Source organism: Oncorhynchus tshawytscha, linkage group LG10 (genome assembly GCF_018296145.1).
Source record: "Oncorhynchus tshawytscha isolate Ot180627B linkage group LG10, Otsh_v2.0, whole genome shotgun sequence".
In the NCBI taxonomy this organism is placed as follows: domain Eukaryota; kingdom Metazoa; phylum Chordata; class Actinopteri; order Salmoniformes; family Salmonidae; genus Oncorhynchus; species Oncorhynchus tshawytscha.
This window is the reverse complement of record NC_056438.1, coordinates 69,114,136-69,131,184: the sequence shown is the minus strand read 5'-3', so window position 1 is coordinate 69,131,184 and position 17,049 is coordinate 69,114,136. Positions and strand designations below refer to the sequence as shown.

Genomic DNA, 17,049 nt, shown 5'->3' with positions numbered 1-17,049 from the left:
GGGCCATATTAAGTCTGACCAGCGGGGGTCAAGTGGCGGTGGATTGAGTCCGAGAGACAGCTATCCAGCCGAGGCCTCTGTGACCTGCCTGCAGATTCCAGGGTCAGTTGAAATAAATAATCCCCCTCATACGAAACACAAGATCCAGAGACCTACATACTGCTCCTCCTGCTCAGTGCCTCAGCTATACTTCCCTCTCTCTCGCGCGCTCGCTCTCTCGGAGGGCAGGTAGCCGAGCAGACTAGGTGAACAATCTGTCGATGCTCTGGATAAGATGGTCTGCTAAAGGACAAATGTTAAATGTCTCCCTTATCCCCCACCTTCTCTCCTGTAATGAGCATGTTCTAATTCCCCATGATCTTCCCTCTGTTATCCTGGAGAGTGAGTGAGCGGGAGTGAAGTCTATAATGTATGTCTCAGTTTCATAGAGTCGCTGCCACCAGTAGGACTCTGTGACAGCCTAAACGTTTGTTTCTTGAAAGAAAGAAAAGCCATGAAAAGATGTATGCATGGAAATGGTTTGGTTATGACTGGTGCTTGATTAAACTTGGTGTTTATCTTGCATCATTCAACTCTAAATGTGTATCTCTTTCTCTCCCATCTTCCCTCCCTCCATCCCCCTCTCTCTCTTTCTCTCTCCCTCTCACTCTCTCTCTCAATTCAATTCAATTCAAGGGGCTTAATTGGCATGGGAAACATATGTTTACATTGCCAAAGCAAGTGAAATGGATAAACAAAAGTGAAATGAACAGTAAATATTACACTCACACAAGTTCCAAAGTAATAAACACATTTCAAATGTCATATTGTGTATATATATATACAGTGTTGTAGCAATGTGCAAATAGTTAAAGTAAATTAATGGAAAACAAATAAATATGGTTTGTATTTACAATGGTGTTTGTTCTTCACCATTTGCCAATTTATTATGTAAATATACAGTGTTGTAGCGAAGTGCAAATTGTTAAAGTACAAAAGGCAAAATAAATAAGCATAAATATGGGTTGTATTTACAACGATGTTGGTTCTTCACTGGTTGCCCTTTTCTTGTGGCTACAGGTCACAAATATTGCTGCTGTGATGGCACACTCTGGTATTTCACCCAATAGATATGTAAGTTTATCAAAATTGGATTTGTTTTCGAATTCTTTGTGGGTCTGTGTAATTTGAGGGAAATATGAGTCTCTAATATGGTCATATATTTGGTCATACATCTCTCTCTCTTTCTTTTTATTTCTCTCTCTTCCTCTCTCTCTCTGTGTCTGTGTGTGTGTGTGTGTGTGTGTGTGTGTGTGTGTGTGTGTGTGTGTGTGTGTGTGTGTGTGTGTGTGTGTGTGTGTGTGTGTGTGTGTGTGTGTGTGTGTGTGCGGGCGTGCGTGTGTGTGTGTGTGCATGTGTGTGTGGATGGGGGTTGAAGGGATCCCGTATGGCTGCCTGAGACAGGAAGTGATGTCACAGTGTTACTCACCCCCTCTGCAGGGTATGCCTCCCAGCCCAGGTCTCCCAGAGCAGACATGGAGTCCAACAACGTCACTGCAGACAGATAGAGACAGCGAGAACAGACAGGTTAACACAACAAATAGAACTACAGGCGGTTAAATTGGTTATTGGAACAGCTGTACTGTCTGGTTTCTAGGTTTTCTAGTTTGTACTGCGACCTGGCCAAGATAAAGGACAGCAGTTCGACACATACAACAACACAGAGTTACACATGGAATAAACGTACAGTCAATAATAAGGTAGAAAAAGAATTAAAAATCTATACACCGTGAGTGCAAATGAGGTAAGATAAGGGAGGTAAGGCAATAAATAGGTCATGGTGGCGAAGTAATTACAATATAGCAATTAGACACTGGATTGGTAGATGTGCAGAAGATGAATGTGCAAGTAGAGATACTGGGGTGCAAAGGAGCAAGATAAATAAATAAATACAGGATGGGGATGAGGTAGTTGGATGGGCTATTTACAGATGGGCTATGTACAGGTGCAGTGATCTGTGAGCTGCTCTGACAGCTGGTGCTTAAAGCTAGTGAGGGAGATATGGGTCTCCAGCTTCAGTGATTTTTGCAGTTCGTTCCAGTCATTGGCAGCAGAGAACTGGAAGGAAAGGCGGCCAAATGAGGAATTGGCTTTGGGTGTGACCAGTGAGATACACCTGCTGGAGCGGGTGCTACGGGTGGGTGCTGCTATGGTGACCAGTGAGCTGAGATAAGGTGGGGCTTTACCTAGCAAAGACTTGTAGATGACCTTGAGCTAGTGGGTTTGGCGATGAGTATGAAGCGATGGCCAGCAAACGAAAGCGTACAGGTCGCAGTGGTGGGTGATATATGGGGCTTTGTTGAAAAAAAAACGGATGGCACTGTGATAGACTTATCCAGTTTGTTGAGTAGAGTGTTGGAGGTTATTTTATAGATGACATCGCCGAAGTCGAGGATCGGTAGGATGGTCAGTTTTACGGGGGTATGTTTGGCAGCATGAGTGAAGGATGCTTTGTTGCGAAATAGGAAGCCGATTCTAGATTTCATTTTAGATTGGAGATGCTTAATGTGAGTCTGGAAGGAGAGTTTACAGTCTCATAGGTATTTGTAGTTGTTCACATATTCTAAGTCAGAACCATCCAGAGTAGTGATGCTGGACGGACGGGCGGGCAGGTGCGGGCAGTGATCGGTTGAAGAGAATGCATTTAGTTTTACTTGCATTTAAGAGAAGTTGGAGGCCATGGAAGGAGAGTTGTATGGCATTGAAGCTCGTCTGGAGGTTAGTTAACACAGTGTCCAAAGAAGGGCCAGAAGTGTACAGAATGGTGTCGTCTACATAGAGGTGGATCAGGGAATCACCAGCAGCGAGAGCGACATCATTGATGTATACAGAGAAGAGAGTCTGCCCGTGAATTGAACCCTGTGTCACGCCCATAGAAACTGCAAGAGGTCCAGACAACAGACCCTCCGATTTGACACATTGAACTCTTTCAGAGAAGTAGTTGGTGAACCAGGCGAGGCAATCATTTCAGAAACCAAGTCTGTTGAGTCTGCCGATAAGAATGCGGTGATTGACAGAGTCAAAAGCCTTGGCCAGGTCGATGAAAACGGCTTCACAGTAATGTCTCTTATCGATGGCGGTTATGATATCGTTTAGGACCTTGAGCGTGGCTGAGGTGCACACTTGACCAGCTCTAAAACCAGATTGAATAGCAGAGAAGGTATGGTGGGATTCGAAATGGTTGGTAATCTGTTTGTTGACTTGGCTTTCGAAGACCTTAGAAAGGCAGGGTAGGATAGAAATAGGTCTGTAGCAATTTGGGTCTAGAGTGTCTCCCCCTTTGAAGAGGGGGATGATCGGGGCAGCTTTCCAACCTTTGGGAATCTCAGATGATATGAAAGAGAGGTTGAACAGGCTAGTAATAGGGGTTGCAACAATTTCTGCAGTTAATTTTAAAAAGAGAGGGTCCAGATTGTCTAGCCAAGCTGATTTGTAGGGGTCCAGGTTTTGCAGTTATTTAAGAACATCAGCTATCTGGATTTGGGAGAAGGGGAAATGGGGAGGCTTGGGCGAGTTGCTGTGGAGAGTGCAGGGCTGTTGTTGGTAGCCAGGTGGAAAGTATGGCCAGCCGTAGAAAAATGCGTATTGAAATACTCAATTATAGTGGATTTATCGGTGGTGACAGTGTTTCCTAGCCTCAGTGCAGTGGGCAGCTGGGTGGAGGTGCTCTTAGCTTGGTGGAGGTGCTCGTTCTCCATGGACTTTACAGTGACACAGAACTTTTTTTAGTTTGTGCTACAGGAAGCAAATTTCTGCTTGAAAAAGCTAGCCTTAGCTTTCCTAACTGCCTGTGTATATTTGTTCCTAACTTCCCCGAAAAGTTGCATATCACGGGGGCTATTCGATGCTAATGCGGAACGCCACAGGATGTTTTTGTGCTGATCAAGGGCAGTCAGGTCTGGAGTGAACCAAGGGATATATCTGTTCCTGGTTCAACATTTTTTGAATGGGGCGTGTTTATTTAAGATGTGAGGAAGGCACTTTTAAAGAATGACCAGGCATCCTCTACTGACAGGATGAGATCAATATCCTTCCAGGATACCCCGGCCAGGTCGATTAGAAAGGCCTGCTCACTGAAGTGTTTCAGGGAGCGTTTGACAGTGATGAGTGGAGGTCGTTTGACCACAGACCCATTACGGATGCAGGCAATGAGGCAGTGATCGCTGAGATATTGGTTGAAAACAGCAGAGGTATATTTGGAGGGCAAGTTGGTTAGGATGATATCTATGAGGGTGCCCGTGTTTATGGATTTGGGGTTGTACCTGGTGGGCTCATTGATCATTTGTGAGAGATTGAAGGCATCAAGCTTAGATTGTAGGATGTCCGGGGTGTTAAGCATGTCCCAGTTTAGGTCACCTAGCAGCACGAACTCTGAAGATAGAAGGGGGGTAAACAATTCACATATGGTGTCCAGGGTACAGCTGGGGGCAGAGGGTGGTCTATAGCAAGCGGCAAGGGTGAGAGACTTGTTTCTGGAAAGGTGGATTTTTAAAAGTAGAAGCTCGAATTGTTTGGGTACAGACCTGGATAGTAAGACAGAACTCTGCAGGCTATCTCTGCAGTAGATTGCAACAACGCTCCCTTTGGCAGTTTTATCTTGTCGGAAAATGTTATAGTTAGGGATGGAAATTTCAGGGGTTCTGGTGGTCTTCCTGAGCCAGGATTCAGACATGGCCAGGACATCCGGGTTGGCAGAGTGTGCTAAAGCAGTGAATAAAACAAACTTAGGGAGGAGGCTTCTAATGTTAACATGCATGAAACCAAGGCTTTCACTGTTACAGAAGTCAACAAATGAAAGCGCCTGTGGAATGAGAGTGGAGTTAAGCATTGCAGGGCCTGGATTGACCTCCACATCACCAGAGGAACAGAGGAGTAGGATAAGGGTACGGCTAAAGGCTAAAATAACTGGGGGATGATGCCAGGTCAACGGGATAGTGTTTACATACAGCATGTTAAATAGAACAGGTCCCATGTAGTTCAGTTGGTAGAGCATGTTGCTTGCAATGCCAAGGGTGTGGGTTTGATCCCCACGGGGAACCAGTATGAAAATGGATGCACTCAATACTATAAGTTGCTCTGGATAAGAGGGTCTGCTAAATTATATAAATATGATACATGTTGCCTCTGACTCTCCCAGGATCGCATCTCCGTACCCTCACCACCATACCCTCACCACTCCTCAGCAACAGGATTAAGAGGTATTCAGAGACCAGGCTGGGGAGAGGGAGGAAGGTAAGAGGAGAGAAACAGAATTAAAAAGCGGGAGGAAGACAGAAAGGCTATGAGCTAGCTAGAAGGCTAAGTGTGTATTCAGAAGGAGCCAGTTACTCCCAAGGTGTGTGAACTGTGTTGTCCCTGCCTGACGCCCGTTCAGCCCTAATCACAGCCTCACCACTGCTAACCGTTAATATTTAATTATCCTCCATCTGCAGAAGCTCCTGTCTCCTCTCTGTCTCACCTCTCGCTATCTCACTCCTCCTGTTTCTCTCTGTCTCTCTCCTATCTCACTCCTCCTGTTTCTCTCTTATCTCACTCCTCCCTGTCTCTCTGCTATCTCACTCCTCCCTGTCTCTCTCCTATCTAACTCCTCCTGTCTCACTACTATCTCACTCCTCTATGACTCTATCCTATCTGGCACCTCCCTGTCTCTATCCTATCTCACTACTCCCTGTCTCTCTCTGTCTCTCTCCTATCTCACTCCTCTCTGTCTCCTATCACACTCCTCTATGTCTCTCCCTGTCTCTGTCTATCTCACTCCTCTATGTCTCTCTCCTATCTCACTCCTCCCTGTCTCTCTCCTATCACACTCCTCTATGTCTCTCCCTGTCTCTCTCTATCTCACTCCTTTATGTCTCTCTCCTATCTCACTCCTCCCTGTCTCTCTCTATCTCACTCCTTGCTGTCACTTTCTATCTCACTCCACTCTCTCTCTCTATCTCACTCCTCACTGTCTCGATCTATCTCACTCCTCACTGTCTCGATCTATCTCACTCCTCTGTATCTCTCTATCTGACTACTCTCTGTCTCTATCTATCTCAAGCCTCTGTCTCTATCTATCTGACTCAACTGTCTCGCTCCTTTCTATCTCACTCCTCTCTGTCTCTCTCCTCTCCATCTCACTCGTCACTGTCTCTCTACTCTCTATCTCACTTCTCACTGTCTCTCTCCTCTCTATCTCACTCCTTCCTGTTTCTCTCCTATCTCACTCCTCCCAGTCTCTCTTCTTTCTCACTCCTCCCTGTCTCTCTTCTTTCTCACTCCTCCCTGTCTCTCTTCTTTCTCACTCCTCCCTGTCTCTCTCCTATCTCACTCCTCCCTGTCTCTCTTCTTTCTCACTCCTCCCTGTCTCTCTCATATCTCACTCCTCCCTGTCTCTCTCTATCTCACTACTTGCTGTCACTTTCTATCTCACTCCACTCTCTCTCTCTATCTCACTCCTCACTGTCTCGATCTATCTCACTCCTCTGTATCTCTCTATCTGACTACTCTCTGTCTCTATCTATCTCATGCCTCTGTCTCTATCTATCTGACTCAACTGTCTCGCTCCTCTCTATCTCACTCCTCTCTGTCTCTCTCCTCTCCATCTCACTCGTCACTGTCTCTCTACTCTCTATCTCACTTCTCACTCTCTCTCCTCTCTATCTCAGTCCTTCCTGTCTCTCTGCTATCTCACTCCTCCCTATCTCTATCTCTCTCACTCCTCCGTGTCTCTCTCCTATCTCACTCCTACCTGTCTCTATCCTATCTCACTCCTCCCTGTCTCTCTCTATCTCACAACCCCCTGTGTCTCTCCTATCTCACTCCTCCATATCTCTCTCTGTCTCTCTCTTATCTCACTCCTCTCTGTCTCTCTCTATCTCCCTCCTCTGTCTCTCTCTATCTCACTCCTCCCTGTCTCTCTCCAATCTCACTCCTCCATATCTATCTCTGTCTCTCTCCTATCTCACTCCTCTCTGTCTCTCTCCAATTTCACTCCTTCCTGTCACACTCCTCTCTGTCTCTTTCCTATCTCACTCCTCCCTGTCTCTCTCCTATCTCACTCCTCCCTGTCTCTCTCCTATCTCACTCCTCCCTGTCTCTCTTCTATCTCACTCCTCCATGTCTCTCTCCTATCTCACTCCTCCCTGTCTCTCTCCTATCTCACTCCTCCATGTCTCTCTCTATCTCACTCCTCTTTATCTCTCTATCTGACTACTCTCTGTCTCTCTCTATCTCACACATCTGACTCAACTGTCTCGCTCCTCTCTATCTCACTCCTCTCTGTCTCTCTCCTCTCCATCTCACTCCTCACCGTCTCTCTACTCTCTATCTCACTTCTCACTGTCTCTCTCCTCTCTATCTCACTCCTCCCTGTCTCTCTGCTATCTCACTCCTCCCTATCTCTATCTCTCTCACCTATCTCACTCATCCTGTCTCTATCCTATCTCACTCCTCCCTGTCTCTCTCTGTCTCACACCTCCCTGTTTCTCTCTATCTCTCTCCTATCTCACTCCTCCATATCTCTCTCTGTCCCTCTCCTATCTCACTCCTTCTGTCTCTCTCATATCTGACCCCACCCTGTCTCTCTCTATCTCACTCCTCCCTGTCTCTCTCTATCTCACTCCTCTCTGTCTCTCTCTATCTGACTACTCTATGTCTCTCTCTCTATCCCACTCCTCACTGTCTCTCCCCTATCTCACTCTCCTCACTGTATCTCTCCAATCTCAATCCTTACTGTCTCTTTCCTATCTCACTCCTCTCTGTATCTCTCTATCTCACTCCTCCCGGTCTCTATCCTATCTCACTCCTCCCTGTCTCTCTTCTATCTCACTCCTCCCTGTCTCTCTCCTATCTCACTCCTCCCTGTCTCTCTTTATCTTACTCCTCTCTGTCTCTCTCCTATCTCACTCCTCCCTGTCTCTCTCCTATCTCACTCCTCCCTGTCTCTCTCTATCTCACTCCTCCCGGTCTCTATCCTATCTCACTCCTCCCTGTCTCTCTTCTATCTCACTCCTCCCTGTCTCTCTCCTATCTCACTCCTCCCTGTCTCTCTTTATCTTACTCCTCTCTGTCTCTCTCCTATCTCACTCCTCCCTGTCTCTCTCCTATCTCACTCCTCCCTGTCTCTCTCTATCTCACTCCTCCCGGTCTCTATCCTATCTCACTCCTCCCTGTCTCTCTTCTATCTCACTCCTCCCTGTCTGTCTCTCTCCTATCTCACTCCTCCCTGTCTCTCTTTATCTTACTCCTCTCTGTCTCTCTCCTATCTCACTCCTCCCTGTCTCTCTTTATCTTACTCCTCTCTGTCTCTCTCCTATCTCACTCCTCCCTGTCTCTCTTTATCTTACTCTATCTCTCTGTCTCTCTCCTATCTCACTCCTCCCTGTCTCTCTCCTATCTCACTCCTCCCTGTCTCTCTTTATCTTACTCCTCTCTGTCTCTCTCTCTCACTCCTCACTGTCTCTCTATCTCACTCCTCTCTGTCTCTCTCTCTCACTCCTCCCTGTCTCTCTCCTATCTCATTCCTCCCTGTCTCTATCATATCTCACTCCTCCCTGTCTCTCTCCTATCTCACTCCTCCATGTCTCTCTCCTATCTCACTCCTCCCTTCTCTCTCTCTATCTCACTCCTCGCTGTCACTTTCTATCTCACTCCACTCTCTCTCTCTATCTCACTCCTCACTGTCTCATTCTATCTCACTCCTCACTGTCTCAATCTATCTCACTCCTCTCTGTCTCGCTCTATCTCACTCCTCTGTATCTCTCTATCTGACTACTCTCTGTCTCTCTCTATCTCACGCCTCTGTCTCTATCTATCTGACTCAACTGTCTCGCTCCTCTCTATCTCACTCCTCTCTGTCTCTCTCCTCTCTATCTCACTCATCACTGTCTCTCTCCTCTCTATCCCACGCCTCACTGTCTCTCTCCTCTCTATCTCACTGTCTCTCTCCTCTCTATCTCACTGTCTCACTCCGCTCTGTCTCTCTCCTCTCTATCTCACTCCTATCTGTCTCTCTCCTCTCTATCCCACTCCTCACTGTCTCTCTCCTCTCTATCTCACTGTCTCTCTCCTCTCTATCTCTCTCCTCTCTATCTCTCTCCTCTCAATCTCTCTCCTCTCTGTCTCTCCTTATTGTTTTAGAAGCTTTTCAGCTTTTTCAACTATGGATATAAGATAACACATAGGAGCAGAAAATAGAGGGGACATTTCAATATTTTCATCCAGTTCCTGATCCATATTTAGATACGGGTCTTTCCCACCACCTTTCCTGCTCTGAGGGAGCCTGGGCCTGGAGGCTGATGAAATGTATTTCCCTCCCCTCGCCAATGAACATTACCAAATGAATAAAACAGTTTGGAGAGTGTGTATGCTGTGTTGTGGGCAATGTATCTACCGTAAGAGCAGTCCCACATTTTCTCTGCTTCTCTCTCATCTCTCTCTCTCTCCTCTCTCCATAATCTCTCTCTCCTCTTTCCATAATCTCTCTCTCTCATCTCTCTCTCCTCTCTCCATAATCTCTCTCTCTCTCCTCTTTCCATAATATCTCTCTCCTCTCTCCATAATCTCTCTCTCTCCTCTCTCTCTCTCACGCCTCTCTCTCTCACTTCTCTCTCCCTCCTCTCTGTCTCACTCCTCACTCTCTCTCTCTCTCTCTCTCTCTTTCTCTCTCAATTCAAGGACTTTATTGGCATGGGAAACATGTGTTAACATTGCCAAAGCAAGTGAGGTAGATAATATACAAAAGTGAAATAAACAATAAAAATGAACAGCAAACATTAAACACAATGAAGTCTCTCTCTCTCCTCTCTCTTTGTATTTGTTTTAACTGTATAAGAGCTACTATGAGTGGCATTCACTCTCCACAGCCCAGTGCAACGTGACAGGGGACTGCCATGTTACATTACTGTGTGTGTGTGTGTGTGTGTGTGTGTGTGTGTGTGTGTGTGTGTGTGTGTGTGTGTGTGTGTGTGTGTGTGTGTGTGTGTGTGTGTGTGTGTGTGAGACAGTAATTGAGAGAGAACAGTAGTGGAGTACTCCTGCTGTGTTGTAAAGGTCAGCTCCAGTTCCCTGCCACAGTCTCAATACAGCCTCACTGCTTAGAGAATAAAACACTATTAGACTCCAGCGTGCAGATCATGGACACACATTGTAATAGAAGAATAGGGGTGTGATGTCAACACCTTACAGTCACGTTCATAGCGTACAACAATGGTGAATCATGCATAATGTAATGTACAGTGTTGATGAAGTGACCTCTATAGCCCAAAAGTGCTAACTACACTTTTACCTATGATCAATGAAGTCGCTCTGTCCCACACACACACACACACACACACACACACACACACACACACACACACACACACACACACACACACACACACACACACACACACACACACACACACACACACACACAAATCCATGTGTGCACGGAACACAAACATTTTCTTTCCTCACACCTCCTGTCAATAGCACTTATCACTTGTGAACAATGACCTAACAAAGACCACTAGCGTGTGTGTGTGTGTGTGCTCCTGAGAGAGAGAGCGACCCAGGGTTCCTGGTCTCACTACGATGTCCATCCACATCCGTAGCATGATAGTGTGTTGGCGGGATGAAATGACCCCGCCCCTATTTCTCTTTCTCCCTCCCTCCCTTGCTCTAACTCTCTTTCTCTGGGGAACAGTGTAAAGCCTATGTCTGTGTAATCTAACATGGGTCAGAGCTTCTCTGGCCCGGAGTTAAAACACACAACAAATCATTCACTCACTCAGACCTGGGTCAGATTCACTCTTATCTAATAAACACACACACAAACACACACCATCAATTGAGCAGGAGCTTGAAACAAACCCAAGCACCTAGAGACAACACTTTACAACAAAGGATCCATCTTCTAATCTACCCCTTTGTATGGGTCCTTCTCGTCTGTTCCCCTTTGTATGGGTCCTTCTCGTCTGTTCCCCTTTGTATGGGTCCTTCTCGTCTGTTCCCCTTTGTATGTGTCCTTCTCGTCTGTTCCCTTTTTGTACGGGTCCTTCTCATCTGTTCCCCTTTGTATGGGTCCTTTTCGTCTGTTCCCCTTTGTATGGGTCCTTCTCGTCTGTTCCCCTTTGTATGTGTCCTTCTCGTCTGTTCCCCTTTGTACAGGTCCTCCTCGTCTGTTCCCCTTTGTACGGGTCCTTCTCGTCTGTTCCCCTTTGTACGGGTCCTTCTCGTCTGTTCCCCTTTGTACGGGTCCTTCTCGTCTGTTCCCCTTTGTACGGGTCCTTCTCGTCTGTTCCCCTTTGTACGGGTCCTTCTCATCTGTTCCCCTTTGTACGGGTCCTTCTCATCTGTTCCCCTTTGTACGGGTCCTTCTCGTCTGTTCCCCTTTGTATGGGTCCTTCTCGTCTCTTCCCCTTTGTATGGGTCCTTCTCGTCTCTTCCCCTTTGTACGGGTCCTTCTCGTCTGTTCCCCTTTGTATGGGTCCTTCTCGTCTGTTCCCCTTTGTATGGGTCCTTCTCGTCTCTTCCCCTTTGTATGGGTCCTTCTCGTCTCTTCCCCTTTGTACGGGTTCTTCTCGTCTGTTCCCCTTTGTATGGGTCCTTCTCGTCTCTTCCCCTTTGTATGGGTCCTTCTCGTCTCTTCCCCTTTGTATGGGTCCTTCTCGTCTGTTCCCCTTTGTAAGGGTCCTTCTCGTCTGTTCCCCTTTGTATGGGTCCTTCTCGTCTGTTCCCCTTTGTATGGGTCCTTCTCGTCTGTTCCCCTTTGTATGGGTCCTTCTCGTCTCTTCCCCTTTGTATGGGTCCTTCTCGTCTCTTCCCCTTTGTACGGGTCCTTCTCGTCTGTTCCCCTTTGTATGGGTCCTTCTCGTCTGTTCCCCTTTGTATGGGTCCTTCTCGTCTCTTCCCCTTTGTACGGTCTCCTAGTTGGAATGTATTCTCAGCTATGTTATTTCCATCTGGTGTTCAATACATTATGTTTGTGAATTTAGCGTTAAATGATATCCAACGATGGCATGATGTCAACAAATCATCAAGTTCCTGTATTCGTAATGATTCACTTTCCGGAGGTAAGTCTCTTAGGGTTATGAAAAAAACAGCTCACTCTACAGTAACCATCACAGGGTTAATATCCTGTAGGTTGTCATGTCTGAAACAGCCCACTGTAGCTAAACATCACTGGTGATGTCCTGGTGTCAACTTCCCTACACACACACACACACACACACACACACACACACACACACACACACACACACACACACACACACACACACACACACACACACACACACACACACACACACACACACACACACACACACACACACACACACACACACACACACACACACACACACACACACACACACACACACACACACACACACACACACACACACACACACACACACACACACACACACACACACACATATTAGACACTCACGCACACGCACTCACGCACGCGCACACAGCATGCTGGTTTATGCACACACACTGAGTTCCACAGTGGCACAAAGAAGGTTACATTGTAGCACACACACACACACACACACACACACACACACATACACACAACTATAACACACACACACACACACACACACACACACACACACACACACACACACACACACATACACACATACACATACACATACACACACACACACACACACATATTAGACACTCACGCACGCACGCACACTCACGCATGCGCACACACACGCGTGCACACATACTGAGAGTGGCCAGGTTACATTGTAGCATGCTGGTTTATTGATTATTGTCACCATGCTGTGAGTTCCACATTCTCAGAGCACAAAGAAGGCAAGGGGATATGTTGGCGCAATCTGACTCTCTTCCATTCTGAACCAGGAAATACAATACTTCTACACAAGACAAAACCAAACCCAGAGCTTCCACTTAAAGTGCCACTTACCCACCCTAAACCCAACTATAAGTCTTGTTAGACACATGCCTTACTCACCCTAAACCCAACTATAAGTATTGTTAGACACATACCTTACCCACCCTAAACCCAACTATAAGTCTTGTTAGACACATGCCTTACCCACCCTAAACCCAACTATAAGTCTTGTTAGACACATGCCTTACCCACCCTAAACCCAACTATAAGTCTTGTTAGACACATGCCTTACCCACCCTAAACCCAACTATAAGTCTTGTTAGACACATGCCTTACCCACCCTAAACCCAACTATAAGTAAACCCAACTTGTTAGACACATACCTTACCCACCCTAAACCCAACTATAAGTCTTGTTAGACACATGCCTTACCCACCCTAAACCCAACTATAAGTCTTGTTAGACACATGCCTTACCCACCCCCTAAACCCAACTATAAGTCTTGTTAGACACATGCCTTACCCACCCTAAACCCAACTATAAGTCTTGTTAGACACATGCCTTACCCACCCTAAACCCAACTATAAGTCTTGTTAGACACATACCCACCCTAAACCCAACCTTACCCACTATAAGTCCCTAAACCCAACTATAAGTCTTGTTAGACACATACCTTACCCACCCTAAACCCAACTATAAGTCTTGTTAGACACATACCTTACCCACCCTAAACCCAACTATAAGTCTTGTTAGACACATGCCTTACTCACCCTAAACCCAACTATAAGTCTTGTTAGACACATGCCTTACCCACCCTAAACCCAACTATAAGTCTTGTTAGACACATGCCTTACCCACCCTAAACCCAACTATAAGTCTTGTTAGACACATGCCTTACTCACCCTAAACTTGTTAGACACATGACAACTATAAGTCTTGTTAGACACATACCTTACCCACCCTAAACCCAACTATAAGTCTTGTTAGACACATACCTTACCCACCCTAAACCCAACTATAAGTCTTGTTAGACACATGCCTTACCCACCCTAAACCCAACTATAAGTCTTGTTAGACACATGCCTTAAACCCAACTATAAGTCTTGTTAGACCTAAACCCAACTATAAGTCTTGTTAGACACATGCCTTACCCACCCTAAACCCAACTATAAGTCTTGTTAGACACATGCCTTACCCACCCTAAACCCAACTATAAGTCTTGTTAGACACATGCCTTACACATAAACCCAACTATAGTCTTGTTAGACCACTTACCCACCCCTAAACCCAACTATAAGTCTTGTTAGACACATGCCTTACCACCCTAAACCCAACTATAAGTCTAAACCCAACTATAAGTCTTGTTAGACACATGCCTTACCCACCCTAAACCCAACTATAAGTCTTGTTAGACACAGCCTTACCCACCCTAAACAACTATAAGTCTTGTTAGACACCCTTACCCACCCTAAACCCAACTATAAGTCTAAACCCTAAACTATAAGTCTTGTTAGACACATGCCTTACCCACCCTAAACCCAACTATAAGTCTTGTTAGACACATGCCTTACTCACCCTAAACCCAACTATAAGTCTTGTTAGACACATGCCTTACCCACCCTAAACCCAACTATAAGGCTTGTTAGACACATGCCTTACTCACCCTAAATATGAGGAATGAGGTTCCTCCCTACTTCCCCCGGCCTCTCTCTCTCCCTCCTCTCTCTCTCTCTCTCTCTCTCTCTCTCTCTCTCTCTCTCTCTCCCTCTCTCTCTCTCTCTCTCTCTCCCTACCCTCTCTCGTTCTCTCAACCTAACTCTTCCCTCACATCTCTCCCTCACTCTCTCCCTAACTCAGGAATGAGGTTCCCCTCACTCACTCGCTCTCCCCTCTCTCTCTCTCTCCCACTTGCTCGCTCTCTCCTCGCTCTCTCTCTCTCCCTCTCCCAAATCAAATCAAAGTTTATTTGCTCCTTCATTTTGTTGAAATTGGAGGAGAGGTAATTTTCCTCGCACAGCTCCTACAGGGCTCTCATCTCTTCCTCCCTCTCCCAAATCAAATCAAAGTTTATTTGCTCCTTCATTTTGTTGAAATTGGAGGAGAGGTAATTTTCCTCGCACAGCTCCTACAGGGCTCTCATCTCTTCCCTGTAGACTGTCTCATCGTTTTTGGTAATCAGGCCTACCACTGTTGTGTTATCAGCAAACTTCATGATTGAGTTGGAGATGTGTACTGACACTTGGGACTCGATTCGTATCTAGATACATGGGCTTCTATACAATACGGGAATGATACGTTTTGGTTTGAAATGATTCCGTACGATTCGGTTTGCTTAGAGAATGAAACGATTCGACACGATTAAATGCCCGCAATGATTTAATTAATTTTCCATTCTAAACGAAAATCTCCTGCTGATGGAGCTCATGAGCGGGACCTCTGAGGTGCCATTAATACAGGTAACGAGTGGAGGACAGAGGAGCCTCTTAAAGAAGAAGTTACAAGTCTGTGAGAGCCAGAAATCTTGCTTGTTTGTAGGTGACCAAACACTTATTTTCCACCATAATTTGCAAATAAATTCATAACAAATCCTACAATGTGATTTTCTGGATTTTTTATTCTCATTTTGTCTGCCATAGTTGAAGTGTACCTATGATGAAAATTACAGGCCTCTCTCATCTTTTTAAGTGGGAGAACTTGCACAATTGGTGGCTGACTAAATACTTTTTTGAGCTTCTTTTCTCCTCCTGCTTTAGCCAAGCAGAGCGCCGCGCAAAAGTGATTCCTCATTATGAAATGATCAACTTTACCCTGGATATCTAAAAATAACCATATAAACTGTTGGTATAAAGCAAAACTAACAAACTATTGCTGAACAATCTAAATAAAATATTTTGTAAGTCCCGTTTAGCAGGTATAGCCAGATGAGAGATGTCGCCGGTAGCTTACGGTAAAACAGCATTTTGAACAGCGCATTGATAACAATAACCTAGCAAAGTAAATACGTTTTCAGTCAACTTATGAAGCCTAATATTGCACATGCCATTTTATCATTTGAATGTAGATGCACTAGATAAGGAACAGGCCGCATACCTGGCGTTGGTCAGCACGTGAAGCTGGGCACAGTGTGCCCTAGGGTTGTTCGGCATGCAAAATGACTTGTATATCAATGACTGTCAACACAGTTACATGCTTTTAGTTTGACACTAACAGAGAGGATGCATCAGTTGTCAGTGCATTCAGGAAACTATTCAGACCCCTTCCCTTTTTCCACATTTTGGTACATTACATTTCATTCTAAAATTAATTTAAAAAACTATAATTGTCATCAATCTACACACAATAGTCCATAATGACAAAGCAAAAACAGCTTTTTAGAAATTGTTGCTAATTTATTAAAAATATTAAACAAAAAACAAGTATTCAGACTATTTTCTATAAGACTCAAAATTGAGCTCAGGTGCATCCTGTTTCTATTGATCATCTTTGAGATGTTTCTACAAATCAATTGGAGTCCAACCGTGTTAAATTCAACTGATTGGACATGATTTGGAAAGACATACACCTGTCTTTATAATGTCCCACGGTTGACAGTGCATGTCATTGCAAAAACCAGGCCATGAGGTCGAAGGAATTGCAGTGACAGGATTGTGTCGAGGCAGCATTGATTTGGCAGCATTGAAGGTCCCCAAGTACACAGTGGCCTCTATCATTCTTAAATGAAAGAAGTTTGGAACCACCAAGTCACTTCCTAGAGCTGGCCTTCCGGCCAAACTGAGCAATCGGGGGAGAAGGACGGCGGTCAGGGAGGTGACCAAGATCCCGATGGTCACTCTGACGGAGCTTAAATGAGCGTAAATCTCCTCTGTGGAGATGGGAGAACCTTTCAGAAGGACAAACATCTCTGCAGCATTCCACCATTGAGGCCTTTATGATAGAGTGGCCAGACGGATGCCACCCCTCAATAAAAGGCACATGACAGCCTACTTGGAGTTTGCCTAAAGGCACCTGAAGACTCTCAGACCATGGGAAACAAGATTATTGGGTCTGATGAAACCAAGATTGAACTATTTGGCCTGTATGCCAAGCGTCACTTCTGGAGGAAATCTGGCACGATTCCTAAGGTGAAGCATGGTTGTGGCAGCATCATGCTGTGGGGATGTTTTTCAGCA

General features: G+C 45.6%; 1 protein-coding gene across 4 annotated transcripts in view; it reads right to left on the bottom strand.

Annotated features, from left to right (window-relative positions):
* LOC112260805 (ephrin type-A receptor 3-like) overlaps positions 1-17,049 on the bottom strand; it is a 206,049-nt gene that overhangs the window by 162,161 nt on the left and 26,839 nt on the right. For all 4 annotated transcript variants that reach the window (XR_006084365.1, XM_042328931.1, XM_042328930.1 and 1 more), the window contains exon 2: positions 1,469-1,533. Coding sequence is in view for 3 of the 4 variants with exons in the window: in XM_042328931.1 (XP_042184865.1) it covers positions 1,469-1,533 (65 nt within the window). In the remaining variant the exon portion in view is untranslated. The remainder of the gene's footprint in view (positions 1-1,468; positions 1,534-17,049) is intronic.